General features: G+C 38.1%; 1 protein-coding gene across 4 annotated transcripts in view; it reads left to right on the forward strand.

The window, feature by feature from the left end:
- Window positions 1–15,084, forward strand: part of STK38 (serine/threonine kinase 38) — a 39,872-nt gene that overhangs the window by 13,089 nt on the left and 11,699 nt on the right. For 3 of the 4 annotated variants that reach the window (XM_073224492.1, XM_073224496.1, XM_073224493.1), the window contains exons 3-9: window positions 783–834; window positions 1,749–1,871; window positions 4,094–4,177; window positions 7,792–7,915; window positions 10,292–10,446; window positions 13,439–13,541; window positions 14,643–14,704. In XM_073224492.1, the coding sequence (XP_073080593.1) occupies window positions 783–834; window positions 1,749–1,871; window positions 4,094–4,177; window positions 7,792–7,915; window positions 10,292–10,446; window positions 13,439–13,541; window positions 14,643–14,704 (703 nt within the window). The remainder of the gene's footprint in view (window positions 1–782; window positions 835–1,748; window positions 1,872–4,093; window positions 4,178–7,791; window positions 7,916–10,291; window positions 10,447–13,438; window positions 13,542–14,642; window positions 14,705–15,084) is intronic. The other variant, XM_073224495.1, reaches the window with a different exon arrangement.

Below are 15,084 nucleotides of genomic sequence, written 5' to 3' on the forward strand. Positions count from 1 at the left end.
CTGTGGCATTTGAAGTGCCCCAGCCACACTAGATTACATGCTGTTGCTTCATGTACCTCGAACTTTTATTCTTCCCTGCCCTGCTCACATTGCCTATTATCTGGAATGCTGATAAGTGATAGCAGAAGAGATTCCAGCCCATGTGCTTTAATTTATTATGCTGAATAAATAAAGATTGTCTGTAATTGGTTGTAAGGCAGTTTTACCTATTTCTTTTAGTTTTATCAAATCAATATGAGACTGTCCGTCAAAAATAGTCTTGGATGCAGTGTCTGAAGTTCAATACTCCAAGGATAGAGTCAAGTTTTAATAGTGGTACCCATCACCTTTTCTGATCATTTTCACCCCCTTGAGTCTCCAAATGCTGTCTTTACTTTGCTGTTTATTACTCTTTGCTTGCGGCAGGGAGAAGGAAGAAGATGTGAAAATAAAAGAAGTAGATTTCACTCAGGGAGAGGGAGGGAGAGAAACACCCTGATATAAGAGGTTATCAAACATGAGCTGTTCAGTGGGTTTTTTTTAAGGAGGAAATACTGCCAAAAAAAAAGAGAGAACTTTTCATTTCGAAATAAGATTACTTGTTGCATTAATCTTAACAGTACAATGTTTTTCAAAATGTAGAACTAACAAAGGGTGGGAATCTTCTCACTTGTCTTAGTAATTGTAATTTATTGTTTTAATGAGGCATTTGAGATTTACTTGTTCTATCATTTAAAAAATAGTTAGTTTGTAAGGACTTTTCAGAGAAAAGTTATCATTCAAATGTTTTTTTTAATTTTTAGACAAAAGAAGTTAGAAAAAGTGATGGAAGAAGAAGGCCTAAAAGATGAAGAGGTAATTAATATTGGGAAATTTTTCCTTGAAACACGGCATGGCAGGTCGTATCTTGTCCAGGAAGTTGTTAGCGTTGGTGCATGGAGGAACAGTTTTGGCTTAGTATGAGGTCGGGCATGCTTCTGGATGTAGGTGTTCATGCAGTAGGAGAAGTTAACTATTAAGCAGATGAGGACTTTTCCAGGCACAGTATAATAAATTAATTAGATTTAGAATCCCAAGAAAAGAAAGAGATTAAATCAAATTGAAATTTTAAAAAAGCAAATGATAGCATACTTACAGAATTTACTGTAAAGGTTCTATAGAAGTGAACTAAATTTCTGAAATCATTGTCAAGGCAAAATATCTCTCAAATTAGCCCTCTATCCCAATGCCCACAGATGCGGTAGGAGAAAATATAGTTGACAAGAAACTGCAGGAAACTGAAGTGGCAGTGGAAATACTTTCAAAAATAGGAATGAATCACAGAACCCAGGAAAATGGTAAAAAAATATCCAAAACTTAAAGCATAAAATGAGCTATAATGAGTAAAAAAAAAAAACCCAAAAGGAAATAAAAAAGAAATGACTTCTATTTTTTATTTAAAAAAAAGGTTAAAGGAAAATATTATTGTTTATCCTTCTTCTGTCATTAGAGAAGTTGAACAGTGGATTGCTGAAGTAGGTTAGTCAGAGTCCTCAGAGGAGGCACCCATTTTTCAGTGTTGTTTGGCTCTTGGATCTGAAGGTCAGGGAAGGCCGAAGAAGTGATCTCTTTGGGGTCCTTCTATGGTGCTTTCATGTGTGAAAAGATTTTGCTTAGTCTGGTGTGGTCCTGCTTTCCAGATGGGTGAAATCACAAATATGACTCTTGCAGAGTTTCAGAATTTCAACTCCTCCCTTTCCCACCTCTTTCCCTCTTTATTTAAACATTAGAAGCAACTCAGGAGATCAGCACATGCTCGAAAGGAAACAGAGTTTCTTCGTTTGAAGAGAACAAGACTTGGACTGGAAGATTTTGAGTCCTTAAAAGTAATAGGCAGAGGAGCATTTGGTGAGGTAAAAAACCACAGCTACTTACCAAATACAAAAATACCACAGATTTTTGAAGCTTCTAACATGCCATGAGCTATTGATTGTTGATATAACTGAATATGGAGTAGGTGGGTCAAACCTGCCAGCCCCACATCTTAACTGCTCTGTCTGTCCCCCTCTTCTCTTCTTTGCTGTCCCAGAACTCTTGTTTTCTCTCCCAGAACTCTTGTTTTCTCTCTTTTGCCAGAGATGATGTTGATGCTTTAAGCACTGATCTAGAGGGAAAATTTAAAGGTAGAAGGAAATAGGTATTATTTACTGGGTGTTTCCCTCCTATAATCACTCATTTTATAGATGATGAAGTGAAGACTCAGAGGGGATATGTAATGTTTTAGGGTCACACAGCCATTGAGCAGTGGTAACAAGTTGGGCTCAGGTCTTCTTGATCATTTTTTTTTTAAGGTATCATTGATATACACTCTTATGAAGGTTTCCCAAGAAAAACAATGGTTATTACATTCACCCTTATTATTGAGTCCCCCCATACCCCATTGCAGTCACTGTCCATCAGTGTAGTAAGATGCTGCAGAGTCCCTATTTGTCTTCTCTGAGCTACACTGTCTTCTCCATGACCCCACATACACCGTGTGCACCAGTCATGATACCCCACAATCCCCTTCTCCCTCCCTCCCCACCTGCCCATCCTCACCCCTCCCCTTTGGTAACCACTAGTTTGGTAATCTTCTTGGAGTCTGAGTCTGCTGCTATTTTGTTCCTTCAGTTTTGCTTTGTTGTTATACTCCACAAATGAGGGAAATCATTTGGCACTTGTCTTTCTCCACCTAGCTTATTTCACTGAGCATAATACCCTCTAGCTCCATCCATGTTGTTGCAAATGGTAGGATTTGTTTCTTTCTTATGGCTGAATAGTATTCCATGTGTATGTGTACTACATCTTCTTGATCCATTCATTTACTGATGGACACTTAGGTTGCTTCCATATCTTGGCTATTGTAAGTAGTGCTGCAATAAACATAGGGGTGCATATGTCTTTTTGAATCTGAGAAGTTGTTTTCTTTGGGTAAATTCCTAGGTCTTCCTGATCTTAAAACTCTTGTTTTTCCCAGTAGTAGTTTTCTCCAGGAGCAAACTAACAGCATATCTCCACATTTTATTTCTTCCCACCAGATAGGAACAGCTGTAAAAAGTTGGCTTCAGGAGACAGAAATTATAGAAATGAATTGTACAGGTAGTGGTAGAAAGTTGAAAGCATTTGCATCTTTGTCCCAGTTTGTCTTGCAAATGCATCCTGTTTGGTCACAAGAGCAGTCTATTGGGGAGGGTTTGAATGAACCCACACAAGGTCATCCCCATTAGCGGAAAACACCCAAGGTGGACAACTTACTGATGTAACAGTTGCATTATCGTTGTATCAAAGGAGCAGCATATTATTAAAAACTAGCACCTAGGGAAAATGTGAGTACATATTCAAAGGCACGGGTGAAAGAGTGAATTGATCCCTTAATGTCCAGAATGCCTGTTGGCCCCTTGAGAGAGAGGAAGGGACAGCACCACCTCTAAAAGAGCTTTCTGTTTGGTGAGAAAGGGACTTGGGACTCAATCAGAAAGACAGTGCAGAAAGGTGCAGGGAGAAGAAAACATACATTCCCCTTGGAAGGGGGCAGAGAAGATGAGCAGGAATTGCCAAGAAGTTTTTCTTGGGATTTGTAGACCATTTTGTTTTCATCATAAAACTATCTATTCTTTCAAAAACCACTGGAAAATAGAAAAGAAAAAGGAAAAGAGTGTAAAATCCCATTTCCCCAATTGTACATTCTTTTTCTTTCCTCCTGGAGGGTTTTCCTGTGCGTGAGCTTTTGCTATTGTTATCATCATTGTTGTAATCATTTTCTCAGCTTTTCTGACCTGAATGGATAACATGTGCCATGGGTTTAATGCGTCCACAGGTTCAAAAGTGAGGATTTCAAAATAGACTGATTTGTTCAACTAGGGAGCCAAAGCTGTTCAGGTGTGGAGATACTTAAGGATGTTTCCAGCACTGACTCCACTGTGTGGAATATATCCACTTTGGAACATTGGAAAACACGTTCTTCTGCTTTGTTATTGTTAGTTAATTATATTAAAATTGTAGCACTTTTTCAGTTTACATGTAACTTCCTGTGACACATGAAAGCATTAGCTTGGCATTGTGAACTTCTGACTTGGCATTTCTCTTACAATTTTAGGTGCGGCTTGTTCAAAAGAAAGACACAGGGCATGTGTATGCAATGAAAATACTACGTAAAGCAGATATGCTTGAAAAAGAGCAGGTAAAGCACAATTTTAGCAGTGATTTTAGTCAGCTTATGAATTTTTTTGTCTCCTAAAACTGTGTTTATCTATTTGAAGTGTATATTATTTTATTCTATCATGTATGAATATACATATAATATTAATTTTCTTTTCACAACAAAGAAAGTTACATATATTTAAAAAGTACAAATAATGCTGTTATTATACTTATCCACAGTCTTTAAAGTTTTGAAAACCTGTTAGAGAAGCATCTGCTATTTGTGTCTCCCAGTTGCCCTTGTAACAAGTATCTGTTTTTTGTGAAGCCATGTTTGCTGTGGTAGCATGTGTCCTACTGAATGCTGAGAGAGAGAAATTGTATATATTCCTTGAAACTGAGGCCTGGAAATTTGAATTTGGAATTTGAAATTTAAAGTATGTCTTAGTGTGCCTTATTCCTAAGTTGAATGAAGCTTACTAAAACCAAGTTGGGTCTTCTGAGTAGCTCATCACTACTTAGAAGAGATCAGTCTTCTTTCTGAATGAATTTGAAGAAAGGTAGTGCAAATGGCAGAGCAATACAAATTCTTTAATGATTAAGAATGCTTTCTAAAACCTATCCTAACTTTGCAACTAGATTTATAAGATGCATAAATACTTCATGCCAAATAAGTAAGATTTGAAATATTGGACAGTATATTAAAAACAAGAAGGCAGACTTTCTATAAATGTAATTTAGCTGGTTGCTTAGAAACAGACTGTAGTGGGTGTTGTCTGCAAGTATCCTGTAAAAGATCAGATGCCATAGGAAGGCAAAGAGACTGTGTGGCAGACACAGCCCAGGACCAGGGATGGAGACTGGCCGCACGCCCAGTCCTTTCTGCGTCTTGAGAGGAGACATAATCACTGAGGTTTCTCTGTCTTTCATTTAAGTGCCAGTTCAAAAGTAGAGTTTTTATTTTCTCTTTTATTTTCCCTATACTCTAGGAAAACACTCTAAAACTCAAAAGCTTTAGACTCCCAAGAATTTCAGCTGAGAGTATCAAATACCCTGGCAGTAAATCTTCAGATACTATAGTTTATGCTAATGCAAGCCTTGTTCAAAATTCATTACAGCCCTGTTTATGTATTATCTAAAAATTAGTGTGTGATATGTGAATGTAGGCATTGAAAAAGTTTCAGTTAGTTTTGAAAAGGAAAATGTAAAGCTGTATTGATTAGTTAGTATATTTTGTTTTTCACAAGTAAGGTTTATTTATATGGAACCTATTTCCTATAGTTTTAAACAAGGCTCAAAATCTTTCTTCATCAAATAATTAGCATTCAGAATAAAATTGCAAAGAGAAGGGCACCTCGTGACTCTCACTTACTAATCCTTCACAGTATATGCCAGTTGCCTAGCATTGGTAATAGGACGATCCCAACATAACGTGTAAAAAGATTTTCTCAAAAATCGTCCCTTCTTCAAAATCAATTTCTAAAATTTTTCTGCGTTAAAATAAAGGAATTTTCTGTTAGCATTAGGATTTTAAAAGATGCATTAATTTAATTGCTAGCTCACTTTGCTAATGGACTGAACCCCCTAGGTTTGATCTCAGTATGGGCCAGTTAAAGTTCTGGTCCCAAACTACCTGTCAGCCACCTAGAAGAAGCACTTTTGTGTTGGGTAAGAATGGAAGGAGACCAGTGCAGATCCATCACTTTGGGTGGGCCTGACAAAGTTCAGATTTAGAACCTAACTTTTTGTCAGGATGCAGAGGAACAATTTTTGTTTGCTTTTACTAAACTGAGCAGGAATTAGAGCTACCCACTGAGAGTTCAGGTTGTTATTCTGTCCACAGGATGGAAATTTCTGCTACCTGGAAAAAAATTTTTAAGATAAGAGACAAGCATTTAGCTAGTTTCCTTCATGTTTCTTTTCCAGGGCAAAAGGGAAACCTCCAATTGTGATGCCAATATAGTGTTAGGATGGCACAAAAGACTGCCTTTTATCTGTTTTCCTAGTGCCCATGATAGCAACCAGCACATAATTCCCCACCCCAACAAGTGTTTATGGAACAGGGGAAAGGGAACCTCTGGTGTGAGTTGCACCTCTGGCTCTTCCCTCCCTTACTCTGTATTCACCTGACTCCACTCCTGAATCTTGAGGTTTCTAGCTGCTGTTTTGGCCCCAGGAGAGAAGGGCAGGGTGTGCTCATAGTGACTGCAGCTTTTTCCCCTTGATGTGCAGGGAATGTTGCAGTCAGCATTCTGTCCTCGCCAAGGTGTGTGACAAGTGGCAGTAGTAGTGCCTCCCCTTTTCTCTGGCTCCTTGCAGTAGGTAGAGGCCATATGGGAGCCAGGGGAAGCAGACGTTGGTTGAGGCTGCCTTGTACAGTCTTTGTGCCTGGGCCATAGCCACAGATGCAGTTCAGCAAATTAGTGTTTCCCGAAAGCTTTGCTTCTTCATGATTTTATGGTACTATTCCTTATCACCACTTTCTTCCATTTTCCCACCCTCATACCATAAGTAGGAATGTAAAATAAGTTTTCTGTAACATTAAAGCTATTTAAAAATTTCCCAAAGAACAATTTAAATGGGAACTGAAAACTCAAGTATGTAACTCAAATGCCTTCAAGCCTATGGTAGTTAGCATGGAAGAATGTGGCAGGTTAGGTCTAAGACCCGTGAGAAGGGTGGGATCTGTGTCCACATGGAAGAGAGAATGCTTGGTTTTACTAAAGACTTTCCAATAAAGCAAATAAGCATTCAGAACATTGTATCAAATAAAACAACTACTACGGCTGAGTTTGCCAACAGAAAATGCCTTGTGAGCCTCAGCACATCTTTATCTCTGAGCATGCTATGGAACTCATGCCCTGGCTTGGACTGGGTCTCAATAATTTAGGCCTGATTCAACCCAACAAGTGTCAACCCTTGTGACACTTACGTAAAAGGACAGGGGTGGGATTTGATAATGTACAGCAGTGTTTTTATTACTATTATATATTTAAAGTAGTTAAGGTAAATTTGATAATAAAACATTTTAATGAAGTAATTCTATCAGTTCTCCAAAACCTTTGGCAACTTTGGTCTCTTTAGCTAGGTAATTCAGTTAAAGTAGGAAACTGGAAATGTCATAAATTTGAATCAGTAACTTTTCTTAGGTGTTTTATATTTCAATTCAGTAAGAATTGATTGAGCACATGCTCTGTATAGCAGTGAGCTGACTGCCGTGGTGTCAGCATTCTGGAATTGTCAACCTGAGGCGCTGTCCTTACCGATAGCATTGCAGACCTGAGGCAGGACTTGTTTAGAGAGTCTCACCCAGGGGCTTAATTTTATTGTTAAAGATTATTAGAACAAAAAGACATGCAAAAGAATGGTAATTTTAACTAATCCGTTAAATTTATACCACCGTTAAAGTTGCCATTTGCATTAAAGCGATTTATTTTGCTGTTTCTTCAGCCATTCATCACTGAAGTGCTCATCACCAAATACCTTCAAGTCAAATGTTGTCTCTTTTGAGTTTGTAGATTTGCCTAAGCGTAAATTAGATCTTTTGCATCATCACAGTTTAATGCTCAAAACAGTATTTACATTGTTTAAACAAATATGCAGTTTAATAAAGCAGAGCAAGCCTTGTCATTAATCAAATGCATATACCTCCAGGTTGGCCACATTCGTGCGGAGCGTGACATTCTAGTGGAGGCAGACAGTTTGTGGGTTGTGAAAATGTTCTATAGTTTTCAGGATAAGCTAAACCTCTACCTAATCATGGAGTTCCTGCCTGGAGGTAATTACTTGATGATGAAAGGTCCTTTTTCCTTTTTTGTTCTGTGGCTTCTCTCTCACATCAGTTAACCCTCCTTTCGACTTGTAATCGTGCTCACAGAGATGCTTTCTCTATCTTTTTAGGTCTGTAAAGGAAGTCAGTAACCTGTCTTGTGCGGGGTTGCCTTTCTCCAGTTCTTAGTGCCATAAAAGTAACCTTCTCATTCATTTTCGTGATTTCAGATGGACATTTCTTTCTTTCTTTTCTTTTCCTTTTTAAATTTTACAGGAAAAAACTAGGGACTCTGCCTGCTCTCCTGTCAGTGGGAATCATGTATAATCAGCTACCCAAGTGACAGCATTGAAGCTATAACATTCTTTGCTTCAACTTTTTTCTTTTTCTACAACTTGTGTTAATAAGGAGTGAATTTCTCATTACTTACCATAGTAGTCAGAATCAATTTCTCATTTCTGAAATTTCAAGTTTTATGTAACTCATCATGTGCATCTCCTAAGACAGCTCCAAAGTAAACCCAGAATTGAACATACCATCTGTTCTGGGAACACAGTCTGTTTCCCAGTAAGCAGATGAACTATGAGCAAACTCTGATGGGGACATAGGAAAACTTTTTCTTCTTTTATTTGATAGCAAGGAAAATAAAATTGTGGCATAATATTTTGATCTTGTGACAACCATTAGTGTAGATCTAGGGTCAGCATAACTTTTTATTAATAATTGATGAAAGTTAGAAAAGTATCTGGTAGAATGAGGAAAGACTTCCTAACATTTAGATGCCAGTTCTCAAATGGGAGTAAAAACCAGTTCAGTCCCCAACCCCCTGACATGTATCTCCTTAAGCCTTACATGCACCATCTTCCATAGTTTCTCTTGTCTCCTGGACTCTGCCCTTTGCACTTGATGGAGCTGGCCTACAGAGCCATAGACCATCTGGCTTGAGCTCTCTGATCATCTGGGTGAGCTTGCACAGGTGAGGCCATTAGCTGCTCTCCTGGGCCACAACACTCAGGCCCCACAGCTACCTTAGAGCCAGCCTGAGTGTACCACCCCCACGTCCTGATGTGCCTTCAGATTGAGTATGTAGCTGCCAGGAATGATAAGGGAATCATATTTTTCAAGTCGTGGGTTGAAGAACATTTAACTAAATGGTTTAATTTTTGCCTGAGGGTAAATACCCACTTTTCTCCAAGAATACAAAAATTCTCCCAAAGTTATAAATGAAATGAAATTCAAAAAGTAGCCTGATGCTCTATTGAAATCAGAACTCTTTCTTTTCTCCCTGTTTTCTAACATAAATAGCTTTTTATGAGATCTAAACCGAATCTTTCCTGTTTCTCTTAGTTTTAAACTACATGTATATATTTGCCTTGCTTTGCTTTTATCTAACTGTTGAGTTAGGATCAGAATCTGTTTTTCACCGTTTTATATTGCTAGTTAAGCAAATGTAATTAGATTTTGATCTTGTAGAAAACTTACAGAGGTTACCTTTAACTGCTAAAAAACTGATACTGTGTTGTAAAAGTTGCAGAAAGCCTATTGGTAGATATTTAAATATCTCTTATAAAACACTGGAGAAAAAACCCCCACTGATCTTGGGAGGTATTCAGTTTGTACTTTTGGGAGGCAACTATTACACACATTCCAGTATGTAGTATTTTTAGCTTTTTGTCTTTTGTTGACTAACACTTTGCTACCTAAATACCACCTTCTTATTTATTCATGTTCTAGTGTTTTGTGAATAGAATTTGAAGACCTTGTTTCAGCTTTCTGAAATGTGCATGTTTTTTTTGTTTTGCATTTCAGCCTTGCTCTAGCAATGGCAGTACAACCAGTGTGGAAATGCCATTTGGTTCTAGGTATAGAGAAGTTTGCAGATACTTGTACAAAGTGAAAAGTCACATAGCGCTTTTCCCTAGTCTAAAACATTCTAAGCAAATGCAATTTTTTTTTGAGAGAGAGAAATTTGCTTTTTCTCTTCAAAGTAAATTGGCCTACTTTCTTCATTTAGGTTAGGTAGAAGTGCTTTGCTCTCTGTGGCTGTGAATTTTACCTTTTAAATGTTAAGACACTGCTTACCATTTCCACCCATACTGGCATGTGGGTCAGTTGCTGGAACAGCAGAGCCCTGTTGAACACTGATTTATGTTGGTAGATAGAGAAGACATACCTGAAAACTGGCACTTACGTGGTGTGTGTGTGTGTGTGTGTGTGTGTGTGTGTGTGTGTGTGTGTGTGTGTGTGTGTGTGTGTGTGTGTGTGTGTGTGTGTGTGTGTGTGTGTGTGTGTGTGTGTGTGTGTGTGTGTGTGTGTGTGTGTGTGTGTGTGTGTGTGTGTGTGTGTGTGTGTGTGTGTGGTGGCTTTGTATCTTCTTGTTTCTAGGGGACATGATGACGCTGTTGATGAAAAAAGACACCCTGACAGAGGAAGAGACTCAGTTCTATATAGCAGAAACAGTATTAGCCATAGATTCCATTCATCAGCTTGGATTCATCCACAGAGACATCAAACCAGACAACCTTCTCCTAGACAGCAAGGTACTGTGGGGGGTTGTAGTACGACCAGCGTGTATTTACCTATCTGAGCAGCCTCTGCTGTAACGACTTTAAACTTACACAGCTTGTAAAAATCACAGTAGGGGAGCTGTGAGCTGCCTTGTATATTTTTCTCTTTTTTTACAGGTAAGTTTGCTGTTAACTGTGTTTCTCTGAAAGGCTTATGATTTTGTAATTTCATTGAACATTCCTCTTAAAATGATATTTAAAAAAAGAGTAAAATTGGTGTAGAGGTTATTTTGTAATAAAGCCAAAGATAGTCATTTTCTCTTAGCATGTAATTAACTCTACTTATCCATCACCTATAAAGAACCCCTCTATTGGGCAACCTCATTAGTTGAGGAACCCAGCCAAGACCCAGGAAATGAGGCAAAACAACAATATGTCCTAAAGTTCAGGTTCAAAATCGTATACCCTCTGCTTAAAAAAGAGTCCAGCCCACCCTCCGTAATGGCCTCTTTATATGCACATGATTTAGTTACTTGGTTCTTAAACTCACAGCAAGTCAGAAATGAATCCCTGTGCTGCTAGATGCTGGCTACTGGGCAAACCCCTCTACCATATGGATCTCACTTAGCTATAAAGTGAATATATTGATCCAAAGAAGCTCCCAGCTTCTAGCTCTAAAATTCTAGAATGTGGTGCTCTGTTACTCAAAATTCTCTGAATTTTTAAGTAGAAAAGTCAGTTTAATTCCTAGAATATTTTTCTTTCTTGCTATATTTTGATAACTTCTTGCTGTCACTGAAAATCCTGAACTTTTGGCCTGAACTTTCTTTGACAGTCTTTATCTTTCTATTTTAAGAGAGCAGGAGATTTGCCAGGTAATTTCTTCTGGTTAGTAGGTTTTTGCACATACATAGTAGAAAATTAGAACAATACAGAGACTTATAAAGAAGAAAGATAGCTCTAATCTCATCATTCAAGGATAACTGTTATTTTGGTCTAATAGCTAAATGTCTTTTCTCTGTGTCAATAATTTATATACAGTTAGCATCCTAAAAATAGTTTGTTATGCTGCTTTTAAAATGTAAATGTATGTGACAGTATTCTTCTATGTCCTTAAGTTCAGCTATATTTTTAATAAAGCACCAGCTCTACCTTGTGCAGTCCTGAGGTCAGATCGTCTGGTCCTATATCCCACATGCCTTAGTGCTGGCTTAGTTGTATCTCATAGTCTGTGTTCAGGTCCAGCAAACAAAACTGTTGAAGGCCAAGCACTTGGGGGATACAATCTAGCTGAGGAAAAGTGGGGAGAACCCTGTTAGGAGCAGATTTGCTTTCTACAATACACTAGCCTTGCAAGTATAGAAAAATCTTCTCACAACTGAACTCATTTATGTGTTCAGCCATACAGATTGTAGATGTGAAAATGTAGAAGTTTTGAGTCCCTGCTATATACTCAGAATAGCTACAGAGTTCCTTGAAAATTTAGGCTTCAATATCGTTTGCTCCAGGCTTTCCTTTTTAAGACACAGTTCTTAGAGGTGTCCGGGTAAAACACGTAATTATGAGAGCTATAATTAAATTCTCATTCCTTGGCTTCTAGAATAAGTTATTTGCAAATCTGGAAAAAAAAAAAGATAGCAGGTTAGTAGGCTCAAACCTATCCTGGACAGTTTACTTTGTTGTGCATGCATGTGTGCATGAGGTGTGTGCGAGTGTGCACGTACACGTAATGGGATGTATTTACAAAACAAAACAAGACCTGACCCATTTGATATAACTTCTGTAGACTCCCTGTAGTCTGGGAAGATTGTATTTCAAGGCCTGAAGATGTCCTGAAGGAAAGCGGTAGAGGCAGACCACAGATGCTGAAGTTATTGGGGCTCAAACCTTGGCCCACCACTTCTAATTTTGTGACCTTGAGCATTGTAGATTTCTGAGCATCAGGTTTCCCTCCCCTATTTTTGGTTTTACCTCCTTATCTACTTAAAATCTCACCACCCCAAGAACACCTATACATCTTCCTTGGGACTAGTTATGTGCTGGGTACCAGGTGAGGAGCCTTACATGCGTTAATTCTCATCTTTCATGCCAGGATATATTATCATCCCCATTTTCTAGGTAAGACTGGAAATTGGAGAAGTAGGTAATCCTGGTCTGGGGAGAAAGAACATGGATTGATTTCTGGCTTTGGTTCTGCCATTTCACCACAAGCCATTTAATAACTCGAGTCTGAAGTGTAGATTAAGAATTATAAATGAGACGACACATTTAAAGCATGGTACCCTGCTCATAGGAGGTGTGAGTGTTCCTTGAAGAGAATAATGATGAAGTCAAAGACTTCTGATTGGAATACAGTATGGCAACATTTATTAAGAACTATGTAATAAAGTTTGTTCCCTTTGTCATTGGAATAATTTGCTCCTTGAAGTTTATACTGATGAAATAATTCAAGAGGAGAAGCTGTATGAACAGAGATTTGTTCACTTATTCATCATTTAACCACCACTTGTTAAGACCATCCTTTCTACCATGCACAGTTAAGATTGGGAACATAGGCCCTCTCCGTCCTGGGTGCTTGTAGCCCACATTACATGAGAGTGGAGTGAGCATCAGTATTAGGGAGGTGGTTAGGTACACAGGAATAAACTAAGTTGTTTGGATATTATGTAAACATTAAAAATGGTAATTTGGAAGACCATATAGAAGCACAGAGGAATATTTGAGTATTAAGAAGTAATAAAATTATCTTTAGATGCCTTGGAGGGTTTGGCTCTGTGTGAAGTTTGATATTTGGACAGAAACAAGGATAATGTGCTAAAATAAAATACTTTTATTAGTATAATAGGATTTGAAGTGAACTTCAACAAATTTATTGGCTATGTATTTTTCTTTTCAATAAAATTTAAAAAGGCAGCACACTTCAGTGGTGGAGCTGTAATGGATACTGCAAGGGGCTGGGGAAGATAAGGTTCTCTTCCACGTCCATGAATGTTCATCCATCCATTATTGTTTCTTCTCCCCATAGGGCCATGTGAAACTTTCTGACTTTGGCCTTTGCACAGGACTAAAAAAAGCACATAGGACAGAATTTTATAGGAATCTGAACCACAGCCTCCCCAGTGATTTCAGTAAGTGTTAACAGTAATGTTAGCTTTTTTTTTTTATCCCTTAACTGGGCCCAGAAGAGCTGTTCCCCTGATAACCAAAACAAGCAAGGGCAGATTAGGAAATTGTCATAGCATCAGTCTTTGGAGAATAAAAATGCCTTCTCAGGTTTGCCTGTGATTTGTGTTGTATGGTGAGGCAAGATGTTAAGGTGGATGTCAGAAAGAGCTTTCTTTGGAGCTCTACTCAGAAGGTTGGTGGGTGGGTGGGAAGGGTGGGAGGGATAAAAGGGCACAAAAATTCTTAATCATAGTGTAAGTTGGTCATGGGGATGGTAGTACTGCATGGAGAATATAGCCATTGATTCTGTAACATCTTCCTGTGTTGACAAAGAGAGTAACTGCGCTAGAGAGGGTGAGGATTTAATAATACGGGTACTGTTGAACGACTGTGCTGTATACCTGAAACCAATATGATTGTATATCAACAATAGTTAAATTAAAAAATGTTTAACTGGGGATAAATATGCGGCAGGCAAGCAGAAATAGTAGAGGAAGAAGGTCTTGTGACCAATTCCAGATCAGATTTGTCCTAAGTACATCTTTCTGGCCTAGCAGAAAGTAAGTTATCCTTATGAGTATCACTTTCACTCAAGCACTAATCAAACTGTTGCAACAATGTAGTAAAATTACAGTGCATCCTAGAGAAGCATATGGCAAATAATGTATTATAAATTAAGAAATTTCTGATTATGTAACAATTACTATTCTTGGAAATTTGATGGTAATTTTGAGAAATTGTGAACGTTTTTAGATCCACTTTGGGAACTTTGCTTCTGATGAATCTGAATTAAGTAATTCTGATTAAGGCCCATCTTTGTCCAGTCTAGCTGCATGATCCACATGGAAGTGCTGTTTATGATTCTCACTGTTTGATTCTTTGAGTTAGTGCTTTAGAGTCTGGTTTGGGCTTATAAACTTGCTGGGAAGTGTGATTCCCAGAGTTATTCATGTATGTGCAGAAAAGTAAGACTTTAGGGTCTCATGTGGTTTGAACCAGAGCCCGAAAAAGTAGTAAAGATTCCTGTCTGAACTTTGATTAGAACTTGTTTCCTCTACATTTAGCTTTCCAGAACATGAATTCCAAAAGGAAAGCAGAAACCTGGAAAAGAAATAGACGTCAGCTAGTAAGTAATGTCTGTGGCTTCTTAAATGCTACAAACCAACCAACCATGTTTATAGTTCAAAAATATGCATATAAATTTGCATTTGATAAGTGTTTGTGGTGTGTCTGTCTCCCGTGCTTTTAAGATTACCTTACTAGAGCACTGTCATCATGTCAGCAATACCAAAACTAATCTTTTGAAGGAGAGGAGAAAATGTGACATTTTCAAAGGATGACCTCCTCCTGACCTGTTATGTTGGTGATGGCCCCTTTCTTTCCAGTTCCACCTGTTCCCATAAAAAGGTGTTTCAGCTGGAATTTTTTCAAAATGAAATGAAGTAAAAATACGTCCCCAGGGCTTTAAGGTAGTGATACTCAAACTTAAAATTTTGATTCACTTAG

This window comes from Manis javanica, chromosome 16 (genome assembly GCF_040802235.1).
Source record: "Manis javanica isolate MJ-LG chromosome 16, MJ_LKY, whole genome shotgun sequence".
Classification (NCBI taxonomy): domain Eukaryota; kingdom Metazoa; phylum Chordata; class Mammalia; order Pholidota; family Manidae; genus Manis; species Manis javanica.